General features: G+C 36.7%; 1 protein-coding gene across 2 annotated transcripts in view; it reads right to left on the minus strand.

Annotated features, from left to right (window-relative positions):
• LOC102235908 (catenin delta-2-like) overlaps positions 1-26,435 on the minus strand; it is a 220,967-nt gene that overhangs the window by 93,824 nt on the left and 100,708 nt on the right. For both annotated transcript variants that reach the window (XM_023326505.1, XM_023326504.1), the window contains exon 12: positions 11,529-11,835. In XM_023326505.1, coding sequence (XP_023182273.1) covers positions 11,529-11,835 — 307 coding nt within the window. The remainder of the gene's footprint in view (positions 1-11,528; positions 11,836-26,435) is intronic.

Here is a 26,435-nt window from a genome sequence, read left to right on the forward strand (position 1 = left end):
GATTCAGACAAACACATTGGACTATTGTTGCATGCTAGAATCTCTTCACAGTGTGCAGCGAGAAGGAATGAGAACGGATTGATGGAGACAAAGAGAGGAATGGAAGTGAGGGGATTTAAAGAAAAGAAGAGACCTGCCACCTAAATAGACACAAAGGACAGCAGGAGGGAGTGTAGGAGAACCGTGTGTTTAGACTGAAAGCAAAGGGAGAAAACACTTCAGATGCTGGATGAATGCCTGCACCTCTCCACCCATTTTCACTGTCAGGCCGTCTCTGCTTGCAAAGGTATTATGGTGGGATGGAGAGAGCAGAGGAAGAGAGAGAGGGATGGGTACATTTGGAGAAGTGTTTCTAAATCAAGTCAGAACTCTTGGGAAGTGTCAGTGTTATTTTTTTTTTCATGACTGACTCAGTGATTTAATTTCTGCATCACAAGGAATTTATTCTTGGAATGAAAATAAATAATGTCACACATTAACACTTTTTTTTTTTTTTTACGTAGTCAAAAGCAGAGCTTCTTGATATACTAAACATTTTTAACATTCTAGATGATGGTTAGGTAATGTACTGTTAAATAACTGGGGTTCAGGTTAGGCCAGCCAATTTAGGAACTGAAACTTCTATGTACAAGTTTTCTACTTGGCATCTTGGCAATAACAAATATATGATGTTTAAATTGTATTTAGTTATGTGTTCCTGTGATCTTGTAAGTTTAAATAATGACATGTTATGGCTCAGCTTTTCTTAAAATACATTTTTAATTTTAACTTGTTCTAAAGTATATTTTTGTGGATACATGTGTTGTATATTCGACTAATTCAAAGACGAAAAGGAGTCGGATGGATTATTCAGATGAACTTTAGTGAAAAAAAAAGGGATGAACAAATCGTACATAATATACGACAGAGTGTAGGCATTCAGCTAACATAGCTCTTTTCTCGGAAAACCAACGGTCCTCACTTCACTCATTCCTCTAACCTCAAGTTCTTCTTCTACTAGTTCTAAAGCATCATGGGATATAGAGTCAATTCTGTTAAAGGTCCACAATAGTCAGTTTTGAACCAGATACTAACTATCAAATGCTAACTAGATTTATGAAACAACTGCAACTAAAATAGTTACTTATATTAAATTATAATATCCCAAATAATAAGTCTTAAGCAAATCCTGCTTAAACCCAAAACAAATTCTCAACAACATATACTTCAGAACTTATTCTTTAAGTTCTAATAGTATAGAAATTATTCTGTACTTGTTCTTTATACTTATTCTTCATATTCCCATATATGAAGAACATTAAATATCAAACAAATGGATTAATTTTAGCTTCTAATTATTGACATTATTTTGTTATTTAAACTGTAAAAGGGAAACTCATATATTACATAAATCCATTACTTACTACTTTATGCATGTGTAATTATCCCATGTATAATTATGACTTATCAAAATTCTCAGTATCTTTCAGAAAAAAAGCTGACAAGCCCACTTTATTGGATATGCCTTTTGAAGCACAAACTCCATTTAAAATCCACACTTTGCAAATCTATCCCAAACTCTCAAATTGCCTTTGCTTCACAATCTATAGCAAGTTTCTTGTGCACCTCCTTCTAAAAGTACCTTTTTTCTTTCCACTCAACTTTCTATTAATATGCTTGCTTGCATAAGTCTCACCAGCCAGTTCCTTTAAGGATCTTTTGTTGCGCTCTGTGTTAACTGAGATAAACCAAAAATTAATTCATGCCCTTTAAAACAAACAATTTTAACTTTTATAGTGAAGTAAATTGACATTTTTATGGTGTTCTAAATAACTGAGATGTACCTTAACAGCTATGTTCAACTATAAATGCATCGTTGGTCTCCTAAGAGTATCTGCACTCAGACCATTGTAGTGGCAAGACCTCAGTTTCAGAGCTTCACATTATGTTTTATAGAACCTTTTGCTCAAGAGCCTCAACCTTGAGGCCTCATCATTTAAGAGGCCTTTGGTGCTTTGCTCACACCCCCAGGTAGACCATAGTGATACTGGGTGTCTGCTTGCTAAGTTATGGCTCTCCTATGTTCAAGTCAAGGACTACACCAACACTTTAAAAAAAGTCACAGTGTAATATGCCACATATGAACACTCTTCTGAGGTTGTAATTATCTTATTTTAAGGTCCAGTTGTTTTTTGATGTGTTGATGAATGAAACATGCAAACTGAAATATGGATGACTTACTTTTTCCCGTGGCTGATCTCAAGCTTTCATTTTTGTAAACTGTTTGCCATCATACCTGCCAGGCTCCTTTAATGAGCACGACAAAGAGAAATTTAGACTGCAACAAATATTGACTTGAGCTTCTGTGGGCACATGTGTGCATCACTGTGAGTGGGCATTAAGTGTTTTATTTTAGTGCGCGCACTTCCACAGGGATGTATTATGAGATAATTGCAGTGTGCAGGTGCTTTTGTGCCACTGCAGCTGGTGAATACCAACACAGCTGCACAGATAAATGTGATTATCTTCAACAAGGAACTGCCAGAGCTATAATTTTAAATGAACACGGCAACGATAATGAACCTTTTTTCCCCCCTCCTCTCTTTCTGTGAGGATTTATTTAACAAACCTGACTTCCTCCTAATGGCTCCAGATGTGCTGATTCTATTAACTTCTGTCGAACTCCTCTGTCAAATCCGGCTTTAATTTTGCTGGTCAGTACTTTATCAGCCTGCCAAGAGGTGCAGTGCTTGATTTTCAGCAAGCAATTTAGCTGAAAGGTCAACATCCCTTTCCAGCACAAGAGATGCACAACTCATTGACCTTTAAATCTGCCCCCCTGTCCAAAGACTATTTTACAACTGCAGCATATTTGCCAGAAAACCTTGCTTAAAGAAAATGATTGTAGTAAACGGACGCAAAAACTGAAACAAACTGGTGTACGTATCTGCAAAATATATTAATGCCTTACTACAGCCACAAGCACACCAAGAAAAAAATACAGCTGTAACAACTTCATCAAATACGTTTAAATTATGCTTAACTCAAAACATTAAACTATTATTACCTTTTTCATCAAATTCAATCCATATTCATACGTAAGGTACTACTGTTGACTAAAATTAACATTTACTGTTATGGCTGCGACTTGGTTTCGACAGTGTAACGTTTTCTGTGGCCATGTAAGCACTAGGCTATGATGCTCTCAAGTGAGAGCTTAAGAGGAAGCAAGATGAAGCACAGTGTGGTGAGAACATATACAGTAATTCTGCTGCTGTGACATTTTCATATAATCCCTCCCAAATACCATCAGAGGCAGCAGACAGGCCAGCAACGGGGACGGCAGGAGGAAGAGGAATGGAAAACATTTTCCCCCACAAAATTGCTAAGCATGACGGAGTGGTATAATCGCGTATTAATATTTATTTCATGTGTGCTTTCCTGTCTTTTCTGTAAACGTATGTAAAGAGGATTGAATGTAGATAAAAAGAACCTTAATGTCATTAACTATCATCAAATAACTATGGAATAATTGAGTTATAAGCCGATTATGGTTGTTTACCAACACGTCACAAGAAATAAGAAATTCATTTTTAGCTGCTGTACATGTAGAAATTCTGTAAATAATAAAGATTCACAAAGAAATCAGCTGGTGATTGGAATCAAGCAAATTCTATATTTGATTAACCATGATCATTGATCATGGTTAATCAAAAATAGATCAGACTGTTGGACACTAACAGTCTGATCTATTTTCTGTTCAGTGAACAAACCACGCCATTAATTAACAGGTCAATCTGATAATAATCTTTAAAGTCAAAGTTGTAACTTCAGTAAAAAGGCCCCCAGCTATTTTCAGTACAAGAGAGAAAGGACAAAAGTTGTTCAAAAATGAAAACAACATGTTTGGTTGTTCATTCAGGCTGCCATATTGGACAGTAAGACTCCAGCAAATAACAGTAAGCCAAACATGGTAAAACATGCTCTGTTTTAACATTTTGGAGAGTCCAGGTCAGTCTACCATGGGACATGCCAGATTACAAAACACTGACAGCCTTTTGGCAATCTTAGAGTTTATCTTGGTTTATTTAAGCTACAGGAAATACAGGAGGAGACCAACATCTGAAATGCTGCTGTAAGCGCTGATCCAAAATGCAACAAATGTAAAATTAACAGGAAAGTAGAAAAACCTTATGTTGTTGACATCTATACAAATAATTCACGCAAAATTTAAATATCATTTTTTTTATGAAATGAAATTTTATTCGAACATGATACAAATATAAAAATAAAATAGTGCACAGTAACAAGAAGTGCATAAGTGTCATTGAAAGTTTGTTTTAGCAACTCAATTCATAAAAGCAAAGCACGTTCATATCTTTTTTACATGTACATGTATACTGATGTTTTCCAGACTTTCTTCCAATTAATTATGATGAATTCCACCTACAGCTAATGAAAATATGAAATAGAATTTTTGGTTAGGGATTGTAATTTATAAATGTTACTTTTAATTTGACAAACAAGCCCAAAACAAAAGTTCCAATTTACTGAGATGCACCTTGTGTTCCCATAAAGAAATCAACTGAACTCTAGTAAATACATTCAAGCTTTTTTTGTTTTGTTTTGTTTTAAGTTCATGCTTAATTTGAATAAGGTCAAACATTAAGATTTATTGGGAGGGGATGTGCCTCTCACTATTACTGCATTATGGCCACCCCAAGCACATTTATCACACTTTCTCTCTGCTCTTCCTTCCCCTCTCTGGCTTCAGATTTAAGATGGAAGTTCCCCATAGCAAGCAACGGGATAGGCACAGAGTCTTATTATCCCAAGGTCAGGTGCACACTCCCACAAACACACCCCTACACACGCACGCAGATAGGCCACCTCGGAAAAGGAAAATAACTACAATGGGCAATTTACCCAGAACAGGCAGGGATGACGGCCAGGACACAGATTTGTGTGAGCGCGCACACAGGAACACTGGCGCATCCACACAGCTGTGCCTCAGGGCCAAGGTTCTGGCAATGCATCATTACCCTCCCTTGGAGGTGATTTCATATCCCAGCATGCATTTCTCATGTGGAGAGGAAATTACCCCTGGGCCGTGCTGAGAGCCAGCAGAGTGTGTCCTCCTTCCTCTGTCTTTCCCTTCTTTTTGCTTTCTTCAAATCCCTTGTTCACCCTGTGACTGTCACACACTTGCCACCCTCCCTGCCTCTGCTCTCTTGAACTTGAGCTACCCACTTATCAACACATTCTTTTATCATTCTCTCAATGACAATTCTGTTTTCCTCTCTTGTCTTCCTTTGTCTGATGGTACTGATGGCGTCTAGCCTGTAAGTCAAGCAGGTAACACTTAGGTCAACATTTAGTTGTCCCCTAACAAAAACAAATAATAATAATAACTGAGAAAAATGGACAGAACTCAGCTTTTGACTCTGGCTTGTACGTAATAGCCTCACACTCTACCATCTACAGAATCACCAAAATAATACCATTCATCTTCTATTTTTATGACAAATAAGAAATTTTGTTAACTTAAAAACTAAGCCAATCACTGACAAGAATATAAACCTAAAGGACATTTTTATTAATGCCTATAAATCAAAAATTAAAGGGAAAATTATCTTATTAGAGGAATTTTACATAAATGTCAATAAAACGCACCAAACAATCTACTTGTGCGCTGACTGTAAGAGAAGCATATGCTCACTCTGTTATTTATCAAAATACATAAACCCAAGTGGCCAGAAAAGCCAGACAGACTCAATGTTTCCTTTTTTAGTCTTCCCGATTCTTTTAATCAAAGCAAATATACTTGTGTCTATTCTTTTACGTTGTTGATATTGCATTTGATTAGTCTTGAACGATTCCACACGTATGTCTCACACCGTTGTGCAGAGTCACCGCTGACCACTGAAGATTTTCCATAAATAGAGAAGTGCGTTTCGGCTCCGAGCCAACAGACACCGGCAATAAATAGCGAGTGGTGACAATGACATGTCACGGAAGATCACATCATATCACGACACCATAAATAGTAATTTGTTGTCAGCAGTACAGTTTTATGGAGCATATGGAGTTTCTTTTGTTTTTAATGATTGACAAATGTTGTTACAGAATTATTTTTTTCTTGATTTTATATGAGTACTGCTGTTCTGCAAATATTGTTACATTGACAGCTAATGTAAATAAGCCAAATTGTTTTATATTATGGAAGTGTGACTGATCTTACTTTGAAGCAGCATGTTTCTATTTGAGTACATCTTGTGAGTTAGTCCTATACCTACAGTTGAAGCAGTGCAGTAATATTCTTCTTAATCAGTATGTCACAGTTGCTCCACCTGCCACCGGACATCTTGATTTGTTTCCTTATGATGTTTTTGGGAGAAGGTGATTCATCCCTCACAAGCTCCCAAGCTTTGAAACAATAAACCAAACATCCATATCTTTGGTCCCCAATTCCCATCATCCCTGAGTTGATGTTAACCTCGTTCTCCCTTTATGTTTTTTTTTTTTTGCCATTTTTACTTTCCATCTGCCAAGGTCGATCTTCTTTCCTACACATATTTCCATCTCCATCTCTCATGCTCATCTGCTACTGAATGAAGCATCATTATTTTATTATTCTTTATTGGTTTAGCGATTTTTCAAAACAGTTTTGTATACTGGTTACATGAGAAAATAAATCTCATTCGCCGCGTCATTTATAACATCTGTTTCGATAGGAAGAACCAGTAGGGGTGAGATTCTTTTCACCGAGGGTGTTTCAAGGGGAACGCATAAACAAAGCATCAAAAAGACAGTCATCTGCACAAGTATCTCCTCACTTTTTGTGTTTATCCAAGTTCTTCAAATTGTGATTGTCATCCAGCTATCATCTTTTATTTTATCTGCATCCCTTTTAAAATCCTCCCCCATGTTTCTTACTTTCCCTCAGCAAAAGATCTACTTTCTTCTTTTTTCCCTACCTTCTTCTTCCCACCCTCTGGTTTCATTTCCCCCAATTCTTTCTCTCCTCCTCCTATCTTATTCTTATCCATGTTACACCTCCGTCTTTATAGTCTCCCTTTTGCACTCCAACCCATCAGTGGTTATTACTGTGTGTGCTCTGCTGTTATCATGCCTACTGATGTACAGTTTGAACTGGTTACAATATACACTTAAACATTTCCACACAACACACAAAAATACACAGAGCACACTGAAAAACCATATTAAACCCAATTCCGCCCTAAAGATAAATTTTCCACTCTTCCTCACGGTCTTAGCAGCACAAACACATTGCTCAACGCACACATAACCTCTGCCCTCACTCAGAGTATTCCTTGTCTCTAATATCTGCTAACTCGTTTAGCATTTCATGTTAGCTCAGCCAGATCCAATTACAGCAAGAGTAAGAGTGAAGTCTGAGTGGGAGGCAATTTAACCTCATGACAAAGAGAACTGTAAAACATTGGCTCTAATTCAATACTATTAAGCACACTAACAGAATTGTGCAGTGGAATGCAAAAGTTTAGGCGGAGACCCAGGTTTTTCCAGATGACAGTCATCCTCAATGGGTCTGAAGTCAAATGTTTGCGAGGCTTTATCTTACTCATAACACCGAGGAGTCACAAAGTTCTCATAGAGACACCCTAAAATAAGGAATAAAGAATAAATAAAGAATTTGGGATAAAATATCAACAAATGAAGAAAAAATAGAAGTGGATGGCAATACGATTTTAGCTCCATGAAAAACATGGAGGTCAAAGTGATGTCTAGAAAACCCTGCTCTAGAAGAAATAAGATGATAAAAACCAAATTAGTTAAAGGGCTGTCCATCCCCTTCATCTCTCTATCCATCCATCGTCTTTTGCTCATTCTAGGGAATCCCCCAGGTATTCCAATGCTAAAAGAGACATGAAGTCCTCCTCAGGAAGTTCTATGTCTGCACCAGGTTCTCCTCTCAATGGGATGAGGCTTGAAATCCTGCCAGAGGGAGACATCCAGAAGGAATCTCGATTGGATGCTCAAACCATCTTAACTTGCTCCATTCAATGTTTCATTGTATTTCAAATCTGCCTTACTATGGAGATAATGTAAATATCCAAACAAATCAAATCTAAACCAGATAGCTCATAAACGATGCACACAGATAATTATGTTATTTGTGAGATCAATTGAAATGTTACCGTTTCCAAATATCACATTTTATAACACAAGCAGATTCTTTATCCTGTCGAGTTGCTCATTTTTGTTTATCTCCAGATATAACCCCAATTCCCTAAAATTCTTATTTGTTAATAAATAAACAAAAGCTTATTTTTTATTAATTCCTGTACTTTGGTGATGTAGCATGCTACATAAGCTTTATGCATACATTTGTGTGAATATTTGTTTACATTTTCTTTGATATGACATGAAAAAAATTAAAACAATCTACATAAAATAAAGGTCTTTAAAGAAAAAAAACATTTAAATTATTCTAAAAAACAACGATTTTTTATTCTTTTTAAAATTACAATAGCTGTTGTTAGGGACACCCCTATGTTTAATGTCTTCAGTTCTACTAAGAATCATCTAACTAACTCACCGTGCATAAAACTGCACACACAGCAATTTCTACTATGTTTATAGTAAATGAAAGTTACTCCAAAGTCACCCAGTGTCTAGACATGGTCAACAATTACAAGAACACGGAACAAATTGATTAATCATATTAGGAACAGTCAGGATGTTGCGTGTTTGCATTTTGTCTGGCAGTTTCAGTGCATTAGATAAAGGTTAATTTTGTTTACAGGGGTTTAGTATCTTGCATTGTAAATTAGCATTGTAATGAAATTCACTCATTACCATATTTTGTTTTCAACTTTCCTGCACTCTGTCTTACCCTTGCAGTTCATGGGAGGCCAAAATTAATAAGACGACACAACAAATCCAAGCCAACTGCTCGTCATCTGGTTCTGTTTTGTGATGTCTTTATCATGATTTAACTTTTAATTCAATGTGAAATTAATGAGCTCTGCAGGATGTGTCCACACAAAAGAGCTATTTCTGAGCAAAATTCAAAGGGTGTGGAATAGTTTAGATTCAGTTTTTTCCAATATATGCAAAAACATCTCTGCAAATTGTATGCCTTTTGATGATGCCCGTCTGTCAAATTAAAAATAACTTTTGAAAACAGTAACCTTAAAGCAAGTATTAAACCTACATTTTTATTAGGTAGGTTAATTCTGTAGGCCCCATTTCTGTATTAAAATGCTTTTTTTTTATTTGTCTGGTGTAATATTCTAATCTTTTAAATGGCATGTTGTCATTAGCTATACGTGTAAAATCATCACAGCTAACAGAACTAAAGACTTGGAAATATCTATATGTGTTTTATTAATCTATAAATATTTTTTTCACCTAGTGAACAGAGTTAGTGGATAAAATTAACTTTTCAATAATATTCTAATTTACTGAGATGCATCTGTAATGAAATGAAAATTACAATATGACTACTAAAGAAATTTCATTCTGCAAGTCCTAAACGGTATCAAGGTCGTTTTTTTTTTTCAATTTTCTACAGTTCTACAGTTTTACTTCGAGCAAAAAAAAAAAACTAGCACATTTTTATGAAACATGTGTCCATAATATCTTATATACATTTTATTCAATAAATACAATTTATATTTTGATCAATCCCGGAAATATCCCTTTAAATAGTGGAATTTATTGTTTCTTCATTTATCACAATTCATAAAAATTTCAGTAAAACATTTATTTAGAGGACCTACAAATTTTGTAGGTGATTAAATCTTTATTGTGCTACATAGATATTCTTCAGTCGTCTTAGCTTACATCTTGCAGACGCTCTCCTGTCTTTGATCCTGTTCATTCTCTGTCTCCCCATTCTTTGCCTCTTCCTGTGACTGATAGCTGCTGCTGAAATTTGATCCACACGTCTCACTCACTCTCCCTCTTTAATTAAAGGAATTATACATCAAGAGTCCAGTGAAATATATATAAATAAAGATGGAGATGGAGCTTTGGTTAATTGAGGAGACAAGAGGATAAAAGTGATCACAGCCCAGTAGGGCTCTTTTACACCCAGCATGACATTAAGGAAGATGAAAGGAGCTTCTATAGCAAGTGGTGTGTGACTGGAAGCAACATACTGTGATGCATTAGGGGTTTTTTGTCTATATGAACTACTGTACACTTAACAGTGAAGCTTGATAGGACTCATGGATTTGTTTCATGGCAAAGTTCATTGTATGAAAATAAACACATGAGCGCTCTTAACAGCAACCCCATGCTCTGATCTCAAACACTGGCTTTAGGGTCATTATTGAATTAGTTGAATGATTTAAACTTCTTTTCTCACATGTCCTTCTACTTTTTAAGACTTTACACCAGTCGCACTTTAATAAAGTTATATACAATGTTATGTAACTTTATTAAAGTTATATAACAATTTTGCAAGTAGGTTCTTTGCAGAAATGCACATACCAGAATGGGACTGACTTGGTAAACAGTTAAATGATTCAGTCTTGGGGACAAAATATCTTGATTGGGAACTCTTTAATTTTTAACTCATTTAGTACTTTTTAACTGAATTATTCTAACCAAAACATTTCAAGCATCTTTCTAACACTCTGAAATGTTCAGCTTTGTTTCTTACATTCTTGTAAACTTTACTTTTACTTTTTCAGGCTACCTCTTAACACAACCTGTTCTGTTTAACATATCAATGCATCTTTGTATACCTTAAAAAATTAATTGGTGTGTACTTAGGAGTTACCCTTCCAAATTAAATGCATTTGCCCTCACATTGCAACAAAAACATATCTGCTATATAAAAACACTGCAGTATGGTGGTTTTCTGCCCCCTCTGTGTGTTGTAAGAAAAGTTTTTGTATTTTATTAAATAAGGATTTTTGATTGGTTCAATGAAGCATTTGGCAAAGACTTTTCAGCTTAGAAAGTAACAAATCATTCTGCAGGTTAGTTATTCTATCATTTTCATGCTGGTGCAGTGAGTCACTGTTGTTCAAAAGCTGGTTGATATGAAAATAATGTTTTCATCATGAGAGTAAATTTTCTCCCCCAATGTCAACCATGGTTATGATTAGCATATGCAGGTGCATCTCAGAAAATTTGAATAATGTTGAAAAATTCATTCATTTTGGGAAATTAATTCACTAAATTAGACAACATATCATTTTGATTTGTACACGTTGGTGTTAAGCCTCTAATTCTGGCAATTATTGTGATTTTCAACTTACAGCGAAGGGGACATTTCATTTCTTAGAAGACGGGAATATTATACCAGACCAATAAACAGTAATTTCAATTCAAAAAGGCGGGCTTGATGAAACGTAGTTTACTAATTGCAAAATGTACTTTTAATCCAACAAACAGGCCTCACTGGAACACACATCCCTATTTTTTGAGATGCACCTGTATGCCTAGAAAAATATTGTAAAACGTTAGTACAATTTCATATGTGACGTTTAAACTTTCTCTTCACACTCGCATATACTGGAGCTCACTGGACATCACGGGTTTCATCCTACCTTGGGTCTTTCTGAATAGAGTCGATGGAAGGTGAACGCTGCAGGCTTCCTTCAGGCGGTAGGGCCGGCCCGGACTTGCTATAAGGAGATTCCACCACCGAGGGGCAGTATTGCAGGGTGCGGTAGGGGTCCGCCACGTAAGGGTCTGACCCGTAAACATCTCCGCCTCCTCCACCGGCGCTTGAAGTGTATCCTGGCCCCACCGTGGCATAGTTGTTGGTCCCACCACGGCTGTAGCTACCTGTGCCAGTGCCGTGACTTCCTGTTCGCTGCAAAGGGGTGGAGTCGACACCAGGGGAAGAGGGTGCTATGGTGGCAAAGTAGGGACAAAGGACATAACTTAGGTCACGGACGTGGCTATGGACATGCATCATCAGCTCTATATAGGACAGGGGAGGAGAAGAACAGGAAGAAAGGGCAAAAAGGCAAGTATAGGAAAGGAGAAGAAATGCAGGTTTCAACAGGTTAATTGAAAGACAAGTCAATTTTAATGCTCTGAATAATTGTTAATGAGAAAAATACATTAAAAATGCCTAGTTTAAAATTTGATGTTATGACTAGATTTAATATTTTCTCAGCATCCTTTTATATGGCATCATTTTAAGGACCAATTATCACCTAGAAAGAATGCATTTTAGGGTATTCACAAAATGTGAATAACTTGTTGTAATAAATCATTAGACTGCAAATCAAATCTGGTTTTGCTTAGAGATGTAAACAGCCAGCGCAGACACAGCAACTTTCCTCTTCCCTCTGCATTGTTTATGGATCGGTGATATATCAAGATGTTAATGTGGGTCTAGGGGCTTTTGTTTCTCCTGCTGTAAACAGGGAGACAAACTGTGTGAAGGAGGAACCTCTCATCTGTCATTCAGACCAAACTATCTGCAGACTACGACACAGATACATACACACGCACACCCCCACCACACACACACACACGTAGAAGCAAAGTAAATGTGTTCCTCGGGAACTGAGTGATAATTCACAGTATGGAAATCAATATGTGGTCATGTGATTAACACTTTAACATCGGCCAATGGGTCTGGTCTCACAATCAGAGGGTATGTCTGATTGACAAACTGTAATCACACAGAATGGGGTGCAAACACTTAACCTAAACACATGCATACTAAGACCATGAATTCACAAAAAAAAAAAAAAAAAAGAAAGAACTTCGGGGCATGCGTGTCCGTGAGTGTGTGCTAAGGCTGAGTGTCTCATCATTATGTGACCGACAAACTTGCTCTTTAGTGCTGTCTTGAGAGCTGGCATTTGTTTGACCTTCACAGCCCTGATATAGCTCTATTTCAGCCCTCTCACTCACACAAACATTTCTGACCTGGCTCATCTGTAAGATACATGAGGACACCCTCTATCACACACCACGTGACAAGCCGCTTTTTGTTGACTTTTGTTTGTTGTTTAAGTTAACAAATATTTTCAGTCATTGAGTTATGCTGGGAGGGCTGAATGGCAGAGTCGTTAGCACTGCTGCCTTGCAGTAAGAAGGTCCTAGATTCACTTGAGATTTCCCTCAGTCCAAAAACATGACTGTTAAGTTAATTGGTGCCTCTTAATTTTCCTTAGCTATGAGTGTGATTGTGGATGGTGTTGTTCAGTTTGTCTCTATGTTCATGGCAACAGCTCACCATGAATGGACAAACGGGAATAGACAATGAATGTATGAATTATCTTGGCGTATACATTTCTGGCTTTAAATGAAATATGAAAGGAGAATAATTGTTGCTTCAGGTATTCTATTATTGCCCTAAACTTGATAAAGATCGAAATAATTTGGCAGGAGAAAAAATATTTCAGCTAGAAAATGATGAATAGAAGAGCATCTTGAAAAAGCTAACAGTGGTGAGAGAGAACAGTGGTATAGGAAGGTAATGGGGCAGAGTCACTCTCATAAGGGGCAAATTCTCTCTATACTCTTTAAATAGTGTCCGTGGTGAGTCTGTCCTTCTCAACGTCTTATTAGTAGCCAGGGCTTTAGGCCAACACTACCAGTTTCAGTGTGCACTCACCGAGAGACGTGACAGCCAAATAGGACAAACCCCAGAGCAAAATAAGGCATGGAAGAATGGCAAAAGGAGGAGTAGGCAAAAAAAAAAAAGTCTCACACAGAAAAAAGTGGCTTGTCAAATATTTTTATCCAGTAGCTTGAGCTGTGACCAGTGTAAAGGAATATTATTGGTTAAAAAGTGAAAAAAAGAAGCTAAGAAGGCAAGAGGGGGTAAAATGTAGATATGGAAGGGGAAAAAACACAGCCATGACATTTTTCTTGCTCACTTGTTTTGGATTTTGGATGTGGTTAATGTGCATGCAACTTCCAGCTACTACTTTTTTTTTCCATTTCTAGTATCACAGTTTCTCATTCATATTCCATATAAAACTGACTGTACTATTTGATTTGACAAAGAGTCTTCTGACAAATGAGTAGACCTTTAAAGCTAATGCAACCTTCATGAGGATTTGTGTCACTGTAACTGTTTATCTTTGATAATAAGACAAGATAGAAACATCTTACAATGCCTTGCAAAATGATTCACATGACATGAACCTTGCCACATTTTATGCTGCAATAAAAATCTTTAAAGTTGTATTTAAAGTTTTTTGTGTGATTAAAATCATTAACAAATAAAAAAATTGTAAAGTGTCATATGCCTTTATATTAGGTAGATAGTTGAACCATCAGATACAGCTGCAAGTCTGGTAGCTTATGCTTCTATGGGTTTTATACAGTCTACCCATTCTTCTTTGGAGCTCATGCAATCGGGTTAGATGTGAGCATCATTTTTCAAGTCTAGCCATAGATTCCCAATTAAATTTAGGTCTGAACTCTGTGCCATTCATCCACATAAATATGGCTTGATCCAAAGTGTTGCTGTCCTGCTGAAAGATGAGTCTTGGCATCAACTCTTTTGCAGCCTCTCATAGGTTCCCTTCCAGGATTCCACTTTTTTTTAGTTCCATTTATCTTTCAATCAACTCATCATCACAATCATCACCTTTTTTGGGAAAATTACCTACCACTATCATGCGATTAGTGACAGTGTTACGTCAGCCAAAGAAGTAAAATTTTGGTCTTATCTTACAAGAGCCTCTCCTTAAAAAAGAATATCTGCTGTCTCCCCCACATCAATTGTAGCAAATAATGACTTCAGCTATTATTTTTCCCCCCTTACAAACATTATTTCTCATCGCTGCTCTTCTTGCCTAGCTTGTCGACTTGGATGGAGAGCCATGACTTTTTCCATATTAAGATGATGGAGCAAACTGTTCTTTATAAGATTTTCAAACCTTTATTATTTTGTGCCACAACATTAAACATTAATACAATTTGCTTCTGAGCCGTTTGCTATGTTCCTTGTTTGTTTATGCATGTTCTGTAAGAAAACCCCCTGAGGCCTTTGAAGAACAGCCAATTTTGTACTAAGATTAAAATCCCTCTACTGTCATAATGACACTGGTGACCTCGTGAACCCACTGATTTACATGCAAGTGTTTTTTGGGGGTGACAGTTAAAAGGTTAAATTAAATTACTCAAGTGTAGTCTATTTACTAACTATGTGACTTCAGAAGACAGTGAAACGGATAAAATGGTTATACACAAATTACATTTTCCTTCCACTATCCAAATATGCCATATTTTGAGTTGCTCTATGACAAAACATCCCGATAAAACAAGTTTGGTGCTAACACAACAAAATATGAATAATGTAAAAAACAGACAAATATTTAATCACAAATCCCTGTTTCAAAGAAAGATGGTATGAAGCAATAATACTTTATCTTGCCAAACTTATTAACTTATGACATTATTAATGTCATATCAAACCTATTAAATAGTGAATACACTAGTATGAAGATTGACTTAGCCAGAACCTAAATGCCTGACCTTCAACTTTGTATCACAAAGGTGCAAATATCTTTCAGATACAAAATAATTCACACATGTGTAATGTGTGTATGCCTCTTTGAAAAATCTTCTGTCCTTGAGCAAAGAGTCACTGGGTTCAGCAGTATTTTTCTGAAGAAGTTGCAGGGAGTCTTTTATTAGAAAATCTCACAGCAAGCTATTCTACTTCCTAAAGTAAAATTCTAAGTAAATTAGGAGTTTAGCCATGTTAGAGTTATTTTTTTCTAACCCGAAAATCTGTTGACAGTTTTTTAATACATACATTGGCATGAAAATTTTGCTGAAAGCTCGCAGAACTAAAACTTACTTTACTGCTTGACAAAATATTAGGTACATCACAAAGCGTGACAAACGTGTGGGGGTGTGCACGCATGTGCCAGCAGTCATATAAACACATGCATGTTTCATTAACACCTCTCACACCTAGCACTTTGGCAGCGTGGAATTGTGTTTGAGAATAAATAAAGAGGCTGGTCTATCTTTGTATTCCCTTGGCTTGGGCATAGAGTAAACAAATTGTGGCCGCGCTCCTGCTGGCAGATTTGCGACGGAAAGGGAAACTCTATTAGTCATTTGACACAGTGATACCTCTGCAATTAGCCAGTCAGCTGAGGGGCCGCCTCGTCGACTTTCCTGTGGGCTGCAGCTGAGATGAGGGAGCAAGAGCTCACATGTACAAGTGATGGAAAGTAGGAGAGAAGGGTAAAAAACAAACAAAAAATCATAATAAGGGATCAAGCCAATCCTGAAAGCTTTTTGTGTGTATGTTAACTTCTCGTTCTTTCATCTCTGCTTCCATTCCTTTCAGCTGTACTCGCCATCACTCCTTTTTCCACCATTACTCTTTTCGTTGGTGCTTTCTGTCCTCACCTCCTACCATTCCCACCCAACAGATCTCTTTGGAATTCTCCCCTTTGAGTTACACCCCTCCTTTCTGCTGTGACTTACACACTCTCAGCTCTCACTCTTTTTGTCTGCTGTCCTCAGTCCGCCATCAGTTTATTTCATGTTCATATTCCCCTCTCTTTTCTTACACCCTCCTGTCCATCTATCTTTCTGCCTCTCTCCCTCTGTTTTGGTTGTAGCAGCCTATGTGATCAGAGCTGAGGACATGTCCTTCCTCTCGACATGCTTCACTGCTCAGCACGATTACACAAAAACCCTCGATAGAGTTTAGATTCTCATAGAAATTCCCATCAATCTTAGACTGAACTAACAGGGGTTTCTAAATATGCAAGTGACTGACGTTAACAGAATCTGCATGCTTGTAGCACATAGGTCATTTAATGTGTACAAACAGCCTTTTGCTAAAGTAGCCATGGAGTGTGCTTGCCAAAGCTAAGTGAGACCAGCAGACAGTTACACGTACACACACACACACAGTTTGGATGTGTAAAGGAGTAGGGATTAGTTTCTCCCTCTTTTTATCCCTGGGGGAGCCTTCCAGCCAACACACAGCTCTTGATGTTCCTAAGCTGGAGGCACTGAAAGATCCACATGCACAAACATGTGCACAAACAGAAATGTCCGCTCTTGCAATTACACTACAAAAATAATACTATATTTTGCTAAGTTAAACCTGTACAAACCCCTGGTTAGAACATGGGTTTTCTGCCAGATAGTCATGCTTTTGGTATGCAATAGTTATGTTTTAGTTTTTTTTCCACCAAAATCAATGGTTATTCTATTCTTACAATAGCTTGGTAAAAACCAGTCCTTTGTACTGTACTACGGTTTGCTTCGTACAGAAGGTCTGAGCTCTCAGCTGTTGATGAACAATTGCTTCCTGGAGGCACGGACTCTATTGAGGTTTTAAATTTTACCCAATCACTAACGTTTGTCCATGACATATGTAATGCGCCAATATAACGCTATGAAACTTGCTGGAAACTGCCTGTGCTGTAAGCAATCATCGTGTACTGCGAAGAGAGAAGTGCTGAGCCGAACAAGGCAAGTGGTAATGTTAACCCAATATTTGGAAGCGTGGCCAACACGGACCGAACATCTTTCTTCACTTCCTCCGCTGCCATTGCTAAAACTACAGGCAAACTACAATTAAGTTCTACTGGAAGAATCCAAGTGGACTGGAGAAAGCACAGACCGAGTTGCAAACAAAATTTGAATCGAGTGGAAGAGGATAAATGGCTTCATAAATACAAATATTCAAAGTCACTTTAAGAGAAGGCATATTTATTATTATGAGGGAATGTTTTGATGTGTGAATTTTGTGTTTTCTCAGCATACTTGAACAGTGCAATTACAGCGACCCCAGATTAAATGACAAGTCTAAACCAGCCCTTAGTGTCATATCATTCATGGTTGTTTGGTTGATGTGTCTTTGTGAATAAATGCCTTTGCAAGATTAACCCTGCCACTTGATAACTGAATGCTGGAATTCGCCCGATCCCCCTGCCACATTGAACAGAGTAAACTGGGTAGAGAAAATGAATGAAGAAAAAAGATTGAATCTTGAGATGCCCAAATCCTGTCCTCAGAAGTTACCATCCTGCAACTTTCAGATGCATCTCTTCTCCAACACCTCTGAAGCAACTGAATGGCTTTTTACTATGCCTCTGCAGAGCTGGCTGACTGCTGATGAGAGAATTCAGATACTTGATTCAGTGGTGTTTGAACAGTATGCATCTAAATGTTGCAGGATGGTAGCTCATGAGGACTGGACTTGGGCACAGCTGCACAGCTGATTAGATCAACTTACTTTTTAAAAGCCTATCTAGGGACAAGTGCTGCGAATTAGCTGCTGCTATAGAACTATGACACAAACATGGGACTGCTATTTTGTTCAGTTTGTCTATGGTGATGTACGTCTGTCCCTATCCAATAAACTTAAAGTAATAAAGTGAAATGTGAGCGTAAAGACTTTAACCTTGGTTTTGTTTTATTTTTGTTTGCCCTACATTCAATATATAAAAGTAGGTTTTCTAAACAAAACCAAAAGTTTGGCATAATGCCGCTGTGTGGCAAGTAGGGTTGCAAATATCATTGGGCTGATATTGAGAGAACTGACATAGTTTACAGTGTATATAACAACTGTACAAAAATCATTGAGCAGAAAAGACCTGAAAAATCTCAGAGCAAAAACATACATATATTCCTTCTAGCTCATTTTTGTTTCTGCTTTGTTCTTATGTTTATCGTTACTGCCATATGCATGTGCCTAAAATTTATATTCCATTATGGCAGACTTGGGTAGGGTGATGAAAAAGGTCACAAGTCTTCCCAGGGGTGAAACGTTGATCTGTCATACAAGTCAGAATTACATTGAGCTTGTAATTAGGTTTTGAGCCCTCAGCAGAAACTCATGTTACTGTACAAGTATTTACCACAGAATAGTAAGTCAATTTAGGAACTGGTATGCATATAGTACTAAATAGTGTTGGCTAAAATTTAAAAACATACTGCTACTAAATATGTCTCATTTGCTTAATTTGTAGAAATTAAACTCACCATGTTTGACTCGTATCTTTTTTCTTCTTACCCATTTTTTTTTTTGCCACAATAAATGAGGTTGGACTGAGTTTCAGTAAAAACAAAACTTCATTACTACAATGTGACCATTCAATAAGTTCAACAGCTTTCCAAATATAACGCTCTTTTTGCTACTGAACTTTTAACAGGAAGCTCATTTCACAAAACTGTCTATTTTTAAAAGTTTTACAGAAAAAACAAGTACATTCTGATTGGTTGAGACAGAGAACCAAGTAAGAGAAACACTGAAGTGACTAATGAGGTGTTGGAGCCAAAATTGTTGCGCAGTGCACTTTGAGTGTTTGGTGGTCTCTTTGCTACAAACACACTGACAACAGAACACTAACACACACAATTAACATAAAAGTGTGTTTCATTAAAACGGGCATTTTGTCAACAGAGTTCTTTACGATTTAGTGCATCTCACCCTATGAAAAAGAACTCAGAACTTAAAAAAAACTTACATTATTTATAAGAATATGTTATAAAAAATGTAGTGTTTCATACTGACTGCCAGCTCATACTTTTAATATCTAATTAACTTTGGTTTATGCACAGAAAATAAACAGTTTGGTATAGCTCCTGAGAGTGTAGAGATATTTAAGTAGTCATTGTGTGCCTTTGACTTTTCATGCTTTTGCAGTTTTGCTTATTTGGGTACAAAGGGGCATTACATTTATTACACGCCCTGGGGAGATTTCAAACTTTTATTCATCATCATATAATCTGAAGCTATTTTATATAATTTACCCATAGTCTACAGAAAGGGCATGATCTCACTTCAGTAATTTAGATCCACCAACACATGCTCAATCCCACTGTTATGGTTTGATAAATGGGCATAATCTGTCATATTTTACATGCAATGGACTGACTCAAAAGAAGATCAGATCCAAAGTCAAAGGAAGCAGGGTATAAAATAAAATCTTCAAAAATAATACAAACTGAATGAAATTCTAAACAAATGTTTAGCCTTTTTATTCCTTTCTATCACAATAGTTCATTAAGAGGTATAAAAAGAAGGAGGCTGGGATGAAATAGAGTGTTGTTACGAAACTGTAGTAGGAATTTGAGAATGGGTGAATTGACCTAGAGCCATATTTAGAACTGAATATTTATTTATTTTTGCAAGGAGGTAAATGCTTTACAGATCGACCAACAAAGAATCGCTTACATATCAATTGTTCTGGTATTCAATTGATATTAACAAAATTTGCAAGAATCCAATGATTTATCTGAACTCCAACAAACAATTTTGTAGTCAAATGCTGATGATTACTTTACCTCATACACACTCAGAGCACACAGAGCAAGGAACAGATTAATAATGTAAACCTTTTTTTGTTGGCCTGACATCGAATTACTGTCACAGTTACTGACCTTAATACAAGAAATTCAAATTGCTCATCCAATGATTAGAAATATTTTTGCAATCACATGCACAACATTAAAAACCTGGCTGTAGTTCTGGAGACTAGCACAGCCATTCAACAAGCCTGAGGCAGACTACAGTCAAAACTGTGACAAAAGGATAAGGTTTTGGCCAACTTTTCGACCAATTCCAATTTGTTTTGGCTGTATTAACCCAATCTTTAGTGGCACATTTTGGCTTAGCAGACATAGCAGTGATCGATTCTGCTGTAGTCTTATAAATTCAGAATTAATCATTTGATTTAAAACAATTTTCATAACATTCATTGTTTTTTGGTTTTATAACCAAAAAATCACGACATAAAAATTCATATGCTAAATCTCTTTCTACACAGTTTGTTCTACTGTTAAAGCCCAATGATGAGATTTTCATGTAGTTGATTGTTGTAGAAAAGTTAACATTATATTAACTTACAAATGTACATACATGTGGCTGGTGGATGCATATGAAATGACAGAGAGCTCCTTGAATCTTTAAACCACCATTGACTAAAAAGAAGGGGCACAATATATTCAAAGACACACATGCTTCGTTGACCATAATTAGTATGATGAATCACGTTTGGGCACCAAATGATGTGTGCCACATGAAAGTGAGCCTTTCCTTCATCTTTGTTTTCATTGCAGAGATCTGTCACTTCCCATATTTAGGAGAAGTTTTGAACTTTCTCTGCCTCCTGGCCAGTAGATGCATGTAAAATGTGTGCACCTTTTCTGCTGTTCTAAGCCAATGCTCTCATGGGCTTGTTTTTCCTCTTTCATCTCCCTTCTCTACCAACCTCTCTTTTCTGTCCCCCTCATTAGGATGTTAGATCTCATTAAAGAAGGAAAACAGAATTTAAAGGGGAAAGGAGTTTGGTTTAATGGCCTGATGTAAAAATCCTCCACATAATTTATGTCTCTCCTTATTTGAGCACAGTCACAATGGTGAGTGTGCTCCACATGCAATCAAAAAATAAATCCAACAACACACAATGAATCGGTTATGACACACCCAATCTTGCACTTGTGTAGGAAAGATGATATTCTGTTTAAGAAGCTGTTTAATTTGTTTACAAAAGTTAGATTAGAGAATTATATTATAGAGTAATGAAAATAAGAGTATGAAATTTGAGGGGCAAAAAGATCAAATATTTACAAACACTTGAGAACTTCCGCAGGCATAAAATGGGATCTGAACACTCAGTCTTCAGGTTATATATAGTGCAATTTATAGTCGACTCCATCCTATATAATATATGTGCACTTCTCTTGCAAATGCATTCTTATCATAACTAATAGACATTGATATAAATGAGATTTAAATATGTTTAAGTTGTTTAAAGGATCATATTTCATCTTGAATGTATAAGAGTTGATTGTAGATTTCAGGAGAAAGTGTTACATCACACGTTCTTTCCATCATGCAAGAAGAAGTAGGGGTGGTTGAGGAATTAATATTCTGTTTATCTGGACACTGAGACTGGACTGGCGACGCAACACTGAAGACGTCTACAAGGAAGGACAGAGCGGATTGTACTTCTTGAGGAAGCCAAGATCCTACAAGGTTAGAAGCAAAATACTGTATATCTTCTATAAGTCTGTTGTTGTGAGTGTCATCTCTTCTGCCGTTATCTGTTGGGCCAGCAGCATCAGAGCCAAGGACCTAAAAAGGCTCAACAACCTGATATACACTTGCTATCACAAATCGGTGCCTATTTCTACAAAGTTCCTCTGTGGGGCTGCCACCTTCATCCGAGCTTCCCCTCCCCACACCTTCCCCACTCGGCTCTATCAGACTAGCGGCTGCAGCAGTTAGCAAACACCTGGATGAAATGCAAGTCTGCTGAGCTTATTATACAAACTACTTGTCAGTCCAACAGTCCCAAGAACGGTTGAAGGCATTATAGAAAGTACTTGTGATGGCAACACAGGTGCCGGAGTGTCGGAAAGAGCAGGAGATTCTTAAAGAGACAGAGGCCAATTTGAATGAGTCAAATTTCAAGGTCAAACTTCTTTTAAATTATTTTTGACACAAACAGGATATTTTAACAACTGAGGGTAACAGTCACTTGATTGTGCTCTAAAATGGCACTATGTGCCTGGGAATTACATAATACCACCACTTTAAGACGTGTTCTGTGTAACAAATTGTTAAAAAAATTTGTATCCATCTCCTTTAAAGATGCTGTGGGGAGTGGTCTTAAATACAAAAATCGTGTCAATAGTAGTAGTTCAATCTTGTTAAAGGAGGGACCTGATAAATAGCCGGTGAACTGAAACGGCTAATTCAAATTGCCACTACCTGGGCCGCACACAGACCTAATGTTAAGCTATTAAGGAGAAAAAGAGCCACATCCATTCTTTTGGCAGTAATTCCCGGTGGTCAGAGTCATTAATACGAGCTGAGGCGACATTCATGACGTAAAAATAGGATGCACAAAGACAATGGAAGAAGAAAATTTGAAAAATAAAAAAATGAAGAAAGAAATGTCAGAAAACAGTAAAAGGTAAGAAACAAAGATAAGACACTGTGGGTAACAACAAAAACATGTAGAAAGAGGGGAAAAAATAGAAGTAGCAGCAACAATCATGAGCTCACTACTTGGATGGAGACTGTAAGATTTGTGGATTTGCTTTTGTTTTTATGTGGAAATAAAAACAAAAGCCTTTTGGAACACGTGAGGCCTTGCAGAAGACGCATCAGTCATCCTCCAGTGAATCAGCATCATTTGAATGCATGTGTACATTGGAGACACTGTGGCCGAGAAGGAATAATTGCTTAAAATAGGCCACATTAACCTGTGGTCCTCTTGGGCACTGCCCTAGTTTTATTCAAGAATGAAATGCATGCGCTGCAGCCTACACACATGCATGACATGTATGTCACAAAACTACACAGACACTTATTCATGAAGCAAAACGTTGGCATTAAAGATACACAGTTAGCGTTGCAAATTGTGTCCAACTGCCCAAAAAAAAAAAGAAAAAAAGACATGACTTCAGTGTTTTGCTTATCTAACACTACCGCAGCAGAACCTTGGGGAAGAAGTGTAAATCTTTAACTGAAACATTAAAAACTACCACTAAAGTAATAGTGGTAGATTTTAAGTATGGCCCATAGAAAAGACTAGGTGAGTAAAGAATGCATTGTATAGAAAAAGATTCAAAGTTTTGCCTCATATCTTTTGTTTCCCCTCCAGAATTTTGTCACTGAAATGTTAAAATGCTTTTGTTATTCCAAGTAAAAGAGCTCCTTCATTTTTATTCAGCCAAAACATGTTATATATATTTTTTTTTAAATCAGGCAGTAAGGATCAAACTAACTCTGCTGTATTGAAAAAAAACTTGGTGGTAAAGAAATCAGGAGATCAGTGAAAGGCAGAGGGAAGCAATTTCCCTGGAATATCTGGAACTCACAGCTAAATAAAACTTATATAAGAAAGTAGATTTTCAAGCATTTATACTGTGCATTGACAGAAAAATGATCTTAGATATTCTGTCTACTGTTTCTCTTTCAGAATCTTTTTTTTTGTTAAAATTATATAACAAATCTAACATTTTAAAAGGGCCTCAAAAGACTGTGCAAAAAATAAAATATGAGGGAGAAATATAGACCCACCGATTACAATGTGGTGATTTTTGATGCCGAACACCCACAGAAACATTTCCCATTCCTTTTCATCAAGAGAATGACTTATAGCATTAATTACATTGATCCATGCCAGCTTAATGAACCAATAATGTGAGCTTGCCATTGCCAAGAAAAGGCACTGTGACATAATTAATGACTTACCGCTCACTATGTCAGCACAACCCTTATCAGTTCATTATGTGCCATCAGTCAGTGCATTATGAATCCCTATTAGACAACCTCTGTTCATTGCACATAGAATGCACATGACTTTTAAACAAGACCGAATCTTAATTTAGTGGCATGGTGAATACAAAGTGACGTTCATCTTTGGTTTATTGGTTTTCCACTGCGTTGATATGAGCAAAACACTACAAGAATTGCAGTAAATAATGTTTATGGCAACATAGTCTTCCAGTGAACTGAATTCAAACAAATTTCAATAAATTTTCTTATCATTAAAGACCAAACTAAATGACATAAAACTACATTCTCCCTGCATATTTCTCTCTTCAATTTATTTAATTCACTGCTGTTTGCGTGCCAATACCACCACAAGTCAATTTTCTTCAGAAATGGACTCGCAGTGTTTGAATTCTGCTAAAGCATAGATGAACTGAAATCTAACATACATTTTAGAAAAGCATTATAAGGGTTTAAAGATAGCTCCTTTCTATTGAGACAAAAATTGGCAAACTCTGCATCTGCATATCTATTGCTGTAAATGTGACCCAAATAATAATGGTAGCTATTTTGTCAAGGCTGGTTAATGATATAGAGGAACATGTGAATGTGGCATGACAGACTTGGGTGTTTTTATACCATAATGGGATTAACATGGCGTACCTAAACCCACATTGAGATAAGCTCATTGAGGGCCTATTAAAAACACATTGCAGACAACAATGAAATTGTAGAGGGAGCTGTAAAGATGGCAGTGCATCTTTGATAGAAAATGTGTCCTACTGTTTTTCATTACAAAAAAAAAAAAAGGAAAAGAATTACTCAAAAGAAAAAGTGTTTTCTTAGGGTATTTTATATAGCTTAATTTCTCTATTATGTCTTTTCTAAAGTTCACCATTGGGTGCAGTTTCTGGAAATGGGTGAGAATGGCAGAAAAGAAAACAAGTACAGTGAGGCTAGGATGGACACCTGGATATAGAAAAAAGTTTTTAAGTGGCAAATATCCACCTTTAGGATGTGGAGGGGTTGTAGTATCCGCATAATCCTAGGAGCTATGTTGTGTTACGATTCAGCTCCAAGCAGAGTCTCTCATGGCAAATCTTCCTCAGGGTAGGGGTCAGACTAAGATTAAATGATAGCACACAGAACGTGGTGAACCTTGCTTAGACAAGAAAAACTGTGGCACACTATTGGAGTCAAGTTTGCAGAAAAGGGAGTGAGAGAGAGGTGGGTGGATGCTTTAGATGTTTAATGCTTGTTTTATATATATATATATATATATATATATATATATATATATATATATATATATATATATATATATATATATATATGTATGTATAATAGAAATACCTTAAATTGAAGAGCACGATTAAAATGTCATTCCTTAGGACATGTGTCTTCTCTGTTTGAGATAAACAAATGGACGCTAGAGATACTTTATGAATGAACTGAGGAAGTTGCTCTTGGAAAAGGACTTCACTGCCTTTAAAGTTAAACTTTCTTGTCCCTGGGGTGTTTCTGTTCAACAAATATTTCCTTTAGAACACATACAAAAGATTTGTATTGTGGAAGGAAGCGATTCAGGGTATTTTTTTATATACCACCACATTCCTGGCACAAACATCTTAAAGGAATGCAAGCAAACTGAGTCTGGCTCTCACAAATATCTAATCTGAGACCATATTTCTGAAAAGACTTTCAAGGTGACAATATTTAGAAACTATTCATTTGTAGCAAGTACGCATAGTATTGTAGAAGCAAATATGTTTGTAGCTTTTACTCAGGCAACTCAGGAAACTTTGTTTCGACTTCCAGCCTGCCCAGTGTCCTCAAAAATTAAATAAAAGAAACATACCTGCTAGTTACACTGAACTAAGTACAAGACACCTTTGGCAGTATCTGAACCAAAATTCAGCTACAAAATTTTTAGAAACAAATTCAGATAAAAATATCTGAATTCGATATAAAGTGTCTGTAGCTGATTTTTTTGTAAAAAATGATTGCTTCAAGATTGGAAAAATTTAACTTGTGGTGTATTTAGTCTTGAGGATCTGATATAGAGCTGACCAGTCATACAAACCTATAAATCATGAGCACCTGTGTTGGTTGACCTCTTGTCTCGCCTATGCAGTAGCTCTCCTTTGTGACAAACATTGCAGGTTGTTTGTAGTAGTACTATTAGTACGGAGTCAACTTTCAGTATTTATCTGTTCTGAGACATAATTTAAATCCAACAAAATTCCTTGTTGGATCCAACCACACA

The sequence above is a fragment of the Xiphophorus maculatus genome, chromosome 21 (genome assembly GCF_002775205.1).
Source record: "Xiphophorus maculatus strain JP 163 A chromosome 21, X_maculatus-5.0-male, whole genome shotgun sequence".
In the NCBI taxonomy this organism is placed as follows: Eukaryota; Metazoa; Chordata; class Actinopteri; order Cyprinodontiformes; family Poeciliidae; genus Xiphophorus; species Xiphophorus maculatus.